This window comes from Seriola dumerili, unplaced genomic scaffold, assembly GCF_002260705.1.
Source record: "Seriola dumerili isolate Sdu_G_001 unplaced genomic scaffold, Sdu_1.0 BDQW01000216.1, whole genome shotgun sequence".
Classification (NCBI taxonomy): Eukaryota; Metazoa; Chordata; class Actinopteri; order Carangiformes; family Carangidae; genus Seriola; species Seriola dumerili.
Genome location: NW_019174471.1, coordinates 1778485 through 1787713, shown reverse-complemented (window position 1 = coordinate 1787713; position 9229 = coordinate 1778485). Strand labels below are relative to the sequence as shown.

The following is a 9229-nucleotide window of genomic DNA, read 5'->3' as shown; positions in this document are numbered from 1 at the left end:
GGGGGGGGGGGGGGGGGGGGGTGGGGCGAACTACCTCAGAGCCAATGCATCAATCCACTGCCGCTCCCTCTGTTCTTTTGTCCTCAGTGCTCTCATCTTTCCCCACCTCCTTCATCTCTCACTTCTGTTTCCCCACTCCAACCCTCTGCTCCAACACACACACACACACACACACACACACACACACACACACACACACACACACACACACACACACACACACACACACACACACACAAAACACTCCCTGCCCTTTTCCTCTGCTGCATCTCATAATCATGCACCAAAACCTCTTTGGCCATTCCTTCCCGTCTCTCTGCCCCTTCCCAGATTCAGCCAACGCCCCACTGCCCCCTTCCATCACCCATTCTGTCTCTGCTCCAGGAGGTATGATGCTGATGGTTGTGTCCATATGACCAGATTAACCTACATTTCCGCCTCGCTGGGCGTCAGTCAGACTGCATTCGCCCACTCCCCCATCATCACATTTGTGGCATTTCACAAGCCAGAAACCCCCTACTCTGATTTCATGAGTATTGCCTGGCATACAGTAGAAAACCTGCACGCACACATAAAAAAGATGCTTACAATCACACACACACACACACACACACACACACACACACACACACACACACACACAGCTCCTCTCTTCCCTTAGCAACCAGTTCTAGCCTTTCACTGCAGTTCAGAAAGGCACTGTGTTAAAAAAGACCTGATATTCTGCTTGGGAAAAAAAAAGACTGAAAGAGTGAGTGTGGGCAGAAAAATGTTAATGGGATTCAAATATTGACTTCACTTACTGATGCAACTGCATGCACACACACAAGTCAGCAAAACATGGCCAGAGTTTGTGAGTGAAAGCACAAAAAAAAAAATCCAAGAAACCTTGGGATGAAAGTGAGTCAGCACCTTTTTCGCTCGTTGGGATGACGACAGCTACTTTCATTTCACGGATCACAGGATTCGGCGAGGCTCACAAGCTGACAGAGACGTGAGCAATTAACCTTTTGGTCCTGAGCTGATAGCGCTCGGCTAAAATGTCAGTTTATGTCTGCGGGAATACACCCAGTTTCTGATAAACCTCCAGTGTCTTGATGGAGAATAACTGGTCTGCAGCTTGGATACAGCTGACAAAGATGCAACAAAGCCACAGGAAAAAAAAGGGAATTTTAACAGATTAGAGCACAAAATAGTTTAATTGTGTAGAAACACGCTGCAATCAACAGATGATTTGGAGTTATTGTGTCAAAATGCCCCGTTTTACGTCATTTCAAATGCTTTTACAAGCTCAGACGATTGTTCAGCCAACATCTCTGCTGTTTTCATGTCTTATGCGTATGTAACAGAAGGGATTTACTGTGCCGCGCAATGCCTCCCCAATCAGATTTCCCTCTTGAAATGTTAATGAGCAAGAGGGAGAGGGCGGATTTTGAGGACGGGGGAAGCCTGCAGCCATGTTCGGTCTCATGTGCATATGGGGGTGTGGGGGCTGACGTTGGCCAAGAACCAGTCTGCAGTACCAGGCTGCAGATTCTGCAGCACAAGTGTTCCAGTAAGTGAGCTTAACTAGAGCAAGGGAATCAAACAATTCATATCTGGGACGACACGTCCATGGTTATTTTATAGGCACCCAATAGATCACAGGGTTTGGCTTCTCTGTGGGTCTGAACTGGAGTTGGAGCGTGAAAGCAAACACTGACGAGCCAAAATCAGCCAGACATCTCCTTTTTCGTCCTGTTGGTCTCTTTAAAGCCTATGGACACATTCCTGGAGTGTTTGAGAATATGTGTGTGAGCGCGTATCTCAAATATCAGCGGGTTTGTGAAGCAGAGGATGATGCAGCTGCTGGAGTGTGCATGTGATGATACACGCCTGCATGAGACAGAATCAGAGATGGTGTTTCTGCGTGTGCTGCTTACTGTCAGAGAGTATGATATGATTTGTGTAACAAGCTGCTTGAGACGGACGCCACCTGCGACCCTGCTTCCTCTCTTGGTGGCCCCTGGTGTGTGTTTCTCAGTGCAGACATCAGATCTGTTCAGCCTGGACACACACAGCTTCTAATGACCTGGTTGCACCACAAAGAGGTTCAGTGAAATTAATACACATCTCTATGCAAAGTATTTGGCTGTAGAAGCTTGGCGACTGTACTGGCAGGGTTAGCTGGGGAACTGCTAACTTGCTAGCTGGCCAGGCGTGCGCTGCAGTCCCAATAGCTCCTGAAGCTTCCCTTTATTTTCCCTCTCCTGCCCTGTTTACTCCCACCTGGCTCTTTGTCCTCCACTGTCCACCTTTTTGTTCAATAAAATGTTTGTGAAGATGGAAAATAAAGCTCTCCAAGTTAACAGACAGTTTGCTAACAAACCATTCTAAAGATATATTTCTATCATATAATATCTGTTTCAAAAGTGTCTCTAAGCCGTGGCTCATCAGTGAAGCAGTTTTTACTACGACTGAGGTTGCTAAATAAAAGTGAAAACAGCTAATAAGCTTCATTAGCTTCCTCTATTCCTTTCCCTTCAACAGCACCATCAGCAATGTCAAGACTGCTTACCATCGGTCAACTCTGCAAATACTCATGTGAAAGTCCTCTGAAGTTGAACCTGATGTGAAATGTTTGTGCTTTTATCAAGAGTGAATCTGCTGATCACAGTTGTTCCATTGGAATAAACTGAACATGCCACCAAACTTCACCGTTTTAAATGCCAGGGGTGCCAGGAGGTTACTCTGAGAAACACTGAGAGGAAAGGAGAGTGTGGGTGAAAGACAGACAAAGAGAATGCATCAGCACATGTGCACACTATGCTCCTATGTTTCTCTCCTCCGGTGGGGGTCAAAGGCCACAGATCCACACAGCAGGAGTGTCTCCCAGACCCCCAGCAGTCTGTCCGGCCTGGGTGCTGTGCTGTGCTCCCACCCCTCCTCCTCTTGATCTCCTCCCTCCGTTTCATTCTGTTCCAAACCTGGACTCAGACAAACTACTTTCTCTAAAAGCTGCACAACAGTCAGGCAGCTTCTGTGTTCTGCAATCAAAGTGTGAGACTAACATTCAGACTTGTGGGACAGGGATGACAGAGCTGCGCTGCAATCTGTTACCCACGCAACCATCCAATAAAAAGGGAAGAACAGGATGTGATGGATTCTGCGTGCGCTCCTGAGAGAGGAGAGAGAACGGGAAGGAGCCCAATAAATGAATTCTGGCCGCAAATGTCAAATGACCTGCCAGCTCCGTGACAGCATCAATTTGTTCTGTTTAGCCGCCGACAGGTTTGGAAGGGAAAAAAATATCGATGACACGCCGTAAGAAAATTCAATTTCTTTTATAGAACCGGCTCTGCCAAATCTATCTCTTATTACTTATTTCGAGTGGTCTTTGCTGTACAAAGAGCCTCTGTGTTTGAACTCCGCTGCCATCGGGTTTTCTCCCACTGCACGGCCAAAACAAACAGAGGGCCTGTTCTGTACCGACACCACTAAACATTACACATTACAACTTGTTGCCAATGCACACTGTCTTCAGATCAGTGTTTCTGCATCCCTTTATGAGTGACAACAAACTCTACTATGGAAATAACTTCCTGGAGGAGAAACACCCGGACATTTACAGCTGGTGTCTGATCCATGCACCCGTGGCTCCGGCTATTAACAGCAGCAGACAACGCCACTGTATTTTAAGAATTACTTTTCTTCCATACATTTTTTTTCTCTCTCCATCCCTTGGTGGCAGGGTGCACCGGGCTGCAGCACAGACTTAGCAGCATTCTTCTGTGGCTGACAGCTGACAGCTAAACCCCCAGTTAATGACTAATCCTGCCTTAATGCCTTCAGTGTGATTGGTTTGAGCTAATTACGCTAGCTCCCTTCCCTGGGTGCTGAATGGCTGGCTAGACGGGGCGGGGCAGAGAGAGAATGGAGTTTTTCACAATTTTCTGCCATAGACTAAACCAATTAATCAAAAAGAATAATTGCTAGATGTACCAAAGGAAATAATTGTTATTTCCAGCCCTAAACTGATTTTTCCACCACAGACCGGAAAAAATGGCTTAAGATGCGGCTGTTTGCTGCTTTTTCAAAACACAAGTTCAAGCATTACGGCGACAACAACAAACGTGAAGTATCAGTTACCTCGTTACTTAAATGACACAACAGAGCAGAGGCACTGTAAATGATGAGAACAATGTTAAGGCCATGACATATTTTAGAAGTGGGCTACATCAGCAGAATCTGAACAAATTAGTGCTCGGTGCCATTCGGTCAAACATGATTTTTTTTTGTGGGGGTCAGTAGTACATAAAAGCCTGTTTGGATAAATTCATCAAAAGCAGACATGTTTCCACTGGGTGTTTATGTAAGTTCTTTCAAACTGCATGCAGCAGAGCAGCACTGGATCTTCACCTGAAGCCGTCATGACTCAAACCCACATGCAGTATGTTGCTGGTTACTAACACGGGGTGAAAGGCCTGTTGGCGACACATACCACTTCTCAAAGACAACACTGGAACAGAAGAGAGCTCTCCAGAGAAAACTGATCCCAGTCCTGCTACCTGACTCTTTAAATCCATTATTGTTTTTAGCTCAAGACGAGCCTGTATTTTTTTTAACATAACATTACTACACTGAATACAATACATCTTATTGTGCATTAGTGAATGCATTAGCAGCCAACACAAACTACATCATGAAAGCACAAAATCACTTAGTGACGGCTCATTATACTTTGGAACCAGAGCTCCAGTAGCTCCCTCTCTCTCTGTGTTTAGCACTGGTCTGGGAGGCAGCTGCCTGTGCTTTATAGCAGGTTATTAATATTCCCTCAATTCTTCCTGCTAATCTGCTCTGTTTATGTGGAAACAGAGATAGTCAGAGAGTTTCTAAGAGCTGGAGCAGGCAAGAGGAGAGAAGGAGGGGGAGGAGGGGGAGGAGGGGGACCATGACTTCCCTCTGCTCCAACAGAAACTCCCCAACTTTAAATAGGACGATAACATCTAGAAGAATTATGAGAGCTAAATATTTTAAATAAGTGATGTTACAGAACATTAAGGCCATATTTGAATACAGATTGTTCCATCTTTGAAGTAAAAATGCATGTGAACATTAAAAAGGTGCAAAGTCCCCTTTCATCCCAAAGGTGTTGGATGGGGCGCAGAGCTCTGTGTGTTTCCATATAACCAGTAAATGTGATTTAACAAGCCAATGTACCAAGACAAGCATACATGTATTAATTATGGTAAAATCAGTATGTCCAACTGTGTGTGTCTCCATGTGTGTCAACAAACATGTTTTCATTTCTAATAAACCTGACCAGAGCATGAACCAGAAGTCACTTCCACTCTGCAGCACATTTTCTCCCATGCTTGCCCAGTTGGCCAAGTCTTTGTTGTCTTGAAACATCAATGACACTTCCCATGAGCCTTTGCGGTTGTGAGAGACAAGGAGAGTTTATAAGCATCCACATAACCTTTTCTTTGCGCAAGTGTAACGCACTCACGAACACACGTTCTTCACGTGTTAAGAGAAACAGCTACAAATACACAAGCCTCGTCCTGTAAAGTCAAATATCACTTACTGTATCCAGGGAACGAAGTCCCTCAGCACTTCCTGTTTTAGTGGATTAATTTTCAGAAGAAGCAGATTACAGGCCGATGTGGAGTTTCTGTGTTGGACTGGCGACTTAATGTCTGCTGTAAACATGCTGCTATTATTGTTCCAGCACGTGTTTTTATCATCAGCTGCACTTTAGGATCAAACTGAAGTGAAGTTCCTATGACTCCTGAGCAGCTGAGAAGAAAACAGGATGTCATTCAGGTCACTGCCAGTATGATCACATGATGATTTCCAACCCCACCATAATGACACTAAAGACATGATTCACGCTGGTTTAAAAACGTGAATGGATTTAAGGGTTAAAATGCAAAGAAATCAAAAATAAAAGTTAGAGTCGATTGATCTTAGAAAAGAGCCTGTGCACTCCCTTCTTCCACCTTCACCCTGAGACCTTCCCACTGCACACACACAACAGCACTTCAAGCTGCGACTGTGACAAAAACAGATCAAGTTACAGAACAACAACCAAACAAAGCCAAAGCCAAGCGCAGCAGAGCTGAGACATAAACATGTTAGATAACAGGGACGCTCTGCTAACACTGATGCTCATAACTATTTTACAGATCACTAAAGCCTTCCTATCTGCTCCTAATCATCATCTTAGAGACACTTAAGCATTAATACACTTATTGATCCACACTGCGGAAATGTCTCGCTACCTGAAGTCAAAGTTGAGGCTGAGCAGCAGAACACGTGCTCTGGAGCTGGCAGAGACGTTTTCACTTATGAACTCCAGACAAATACAGTTTCACACTCACTGACTGAGCATGATCTTTCCTCTAAGCCAAGATTTCCAATGAAGCATTTGCGCAATCAATCCCACAATGCAATGTGTTACATACCATAGATGGAACAGTTATCAGTTATCACAAACTGCCCCTACAGAGTAAACCTTTAAGTGTGTGTTACATAAGGCTGACACACCTGACTGCATCATAGATGCTATTAGTTACCCCTGTGCTTCACCTGCTGTGAGCAGGTTTATTACAGGTTAAATTTACAAGTAACTGAGATGAACAATTGTGTAACACTGCGTGCACAAAGTCTGGCATGAGTCCATGGTACCACAGTACCAGTACCACGAGTATGCATCATGTAATATTGCCACTGGACAAGATATGACAACCCCGGCGTGACAACAGTGTGTTTACACCACTCGCAGTTATATAAACACCGAAAAGAGACAGCATGATGATTCCATAACAGTCTATGGACATTTTAATTGTTTTCTGGGTGACGTTATCCTAGACCCTGATTGGTTTGAATCCTGACTGCCCTACAGCTTGGCGGGAGGGGGGTGACGGGCACGACGTGGCAGACCCAGGGGGCCTGGTGGCAGTACGCCTGAGGTCTATTGATGTTGTGCCACATTAAGTGCAGAGACAGCGCGGGACACAAGGGCTCTTGGTACAGAGGAAAACAATGGTCAGTCAGCCTTCAGTCACTACAGCTGAGCAGCTGACTGGGACAAGAGGTGGAGGAAAAGAAAGGAAAGGAAGGGGTGGTGGGGTGGGGTGGCGGTCGAGAGAGGTGTGAAGTGTCACGCGGGCTGTTTGGCTCTTCTAGGAGGGAGTGGGTAAAAACATCGTGACACAGAGAGAAAGACAGAAAGAGCAGGACAATAGAGAATAATGAAACCACAGTAGGTCGACTTGACAGCTGTGGTTACCGTGGAGAAGTGGGGTGGGGGTAGAGGGGGTTAAGCCAACGTGGCTGTCATTACTGGAGAATAAGAGAAATGTCTGTACATTGTCGCCTCTCAAGCTTTTCTCTCTTCATTGTCCTCGGAGACGGGCAGGTGTGTCGGTGACAGCGCTGAGGAGCAAACAGCTTTAACCTATTCTCTGTTGAAGAAAGGCTTCAGTCATGAATACAGTCACCTGCCTGCACCAACACGAGCGCAGACACACACAACCCCGAAGGCACTGTCACATCACACAATATCAGCTCTGTTCACTGACAGCATCTATCCTCATCAGCGGCCCATTCAGGTTGAACTGAATTCACCCTGCAGTTAAGTGAAGGTCAGATCCTCTTTACACTCTCTCTGAATCAGTTATGGCTCCTTTTGATGCTGAAAGAGGAGACTGAAAACAATCATCAACCTCTTCTTATGTAACGCAAAACCTTAACAACAGATACACCTGAGGGCAGTGTACTCTTACTCCAGCAAAACACACATACACAAAGATACTTGAAATCAGCAAAATCTGATATTTTCCACTATATGTGGATCTCAGGTAAGAGTTTCTATAAACTTAGCAGAAACTGAAACAGTGTAACAGTTCAGAGGGAAATATACTTTTTACTCCACTACATGTATTTAACAGCTGTTCTTACAAGTGATCATGTCAAGGCACTGATGGAACAGCAAAAAAAAAATCTTTTACAATTATTGCAAACAGCAGCAATTAAATGTATCATGATTAGGTGGCTGAAACCTGACCCAACATACAATGTGTATATATTTACCAGATGGAACAAATAATGTTTTCCTTGAGACTCCAAAAAGAGATTTATTCAAAAGGTGGAGCCTTGAACTGATCTGAATCCTTACATCATCTGGATCATATATATACGTATATACTGTATATGTCATTGTCTTTCCAATTCATCTCACCTCTTTTTTTTAAAATAATATTTAGAATTGAATTTCTACGTCCAAGTGATTTTTTTATTCTTATTTCATTTTTGTTCTTGTGTTAAATTATTTATAATTAATATAAGTTGCTGAAACTGGTTAAAAATGCAGCAGAACTGGAAGCTTTTCTTTGTCAAAACCTGGAGTCTGCACCCTCAGTTGTTTATAAATGGAAACCCATTTATAGCACATTTTATATGATTTTTATATTATCTATAAAAATGCATTGTTTTTTGTTAGATGGCTGTTCTAAAATGTAACTAGTAAGAACAGCCGGTAAATACATGTAGTGGAGTAGAAAGTATATTTCCCTCTGAACTGCAGTAAAATGTAAATATAAATTAGCACAACATGGAAATACAGGAACTTGAAGATGGACTCTGCTAAATTTCTCTACTGATAATAACTGAATAATCACAAAACGCACAGTTAAATGAGAGAAACAGTTTGTCAGAGCAGCTCTGCAGTCGCTACCGGAGACCATGACAAGAACCAAGACCCACTAACACCTGCTCTACTTTCCCCTCAGCCAAGTAGCCTAAGCCTTCACAGATCCCGTCGTTCAGCATTCACTGAGCCTTTGTTTGGACAGTGTAGAACGACAGCTACTCACAATGTAATGTGGTGTCCTCAGGTATGAAAACATGGTCCAAAAAGTAGAGACGAGTCCGGTCTGGGCTGGGGGGACAGGGGGGTCCCGAGCAGGTAAGCGGATGTGGTGGAAGTGGCGCCTACAGTAACAGCCTCACTGCATTCAGACCGTCGTCACACAGAAAAGAAGACACCTCAGCGGCCGATTAAAGGATCTTAAGAGATCTATTTAGGGCCCTGGTGCTCGCCTTAAATAGGAGCACTCATTAGCTGAGTGACCTGAGCCTCAAACACAGAGAGAGAGAGACGGAGGGAGGAAGAGTGAGAGAAAACACAGAGCCAGATGAAAGAAAGAGGAGGCGTACAAAAGAGAAAGGGACAGAGTGGATT

The 9229-nt window shown here is 44.4% G+C and overlaps 1 protein-coding gene across 1 annotated transcript in view; it reads right to left on the bottom strand.

The window, feature by feature from the left end:
• arhgap12 (Rho GTPase activating protein 12) overlaps positions 1 to 8923 on the bottom strand; it is a 34125-nt gene extending 25202 nt beyond the window's left edge. The window contains exon 1 of the mRNA XM_022754112.1: positions 8862 to 8923. Coding sequence (XP_022609833.1) covers positions 8862 to 8894 — 33 coding nt within the window. The 5' untranslated portion in view covers positions 8895 to 8923. The remainder of the gene's footprint in view (positions 1 to 8861) is intronic.
• Positions 8924 to 9229: the final 306 nt, after the last annotated feature.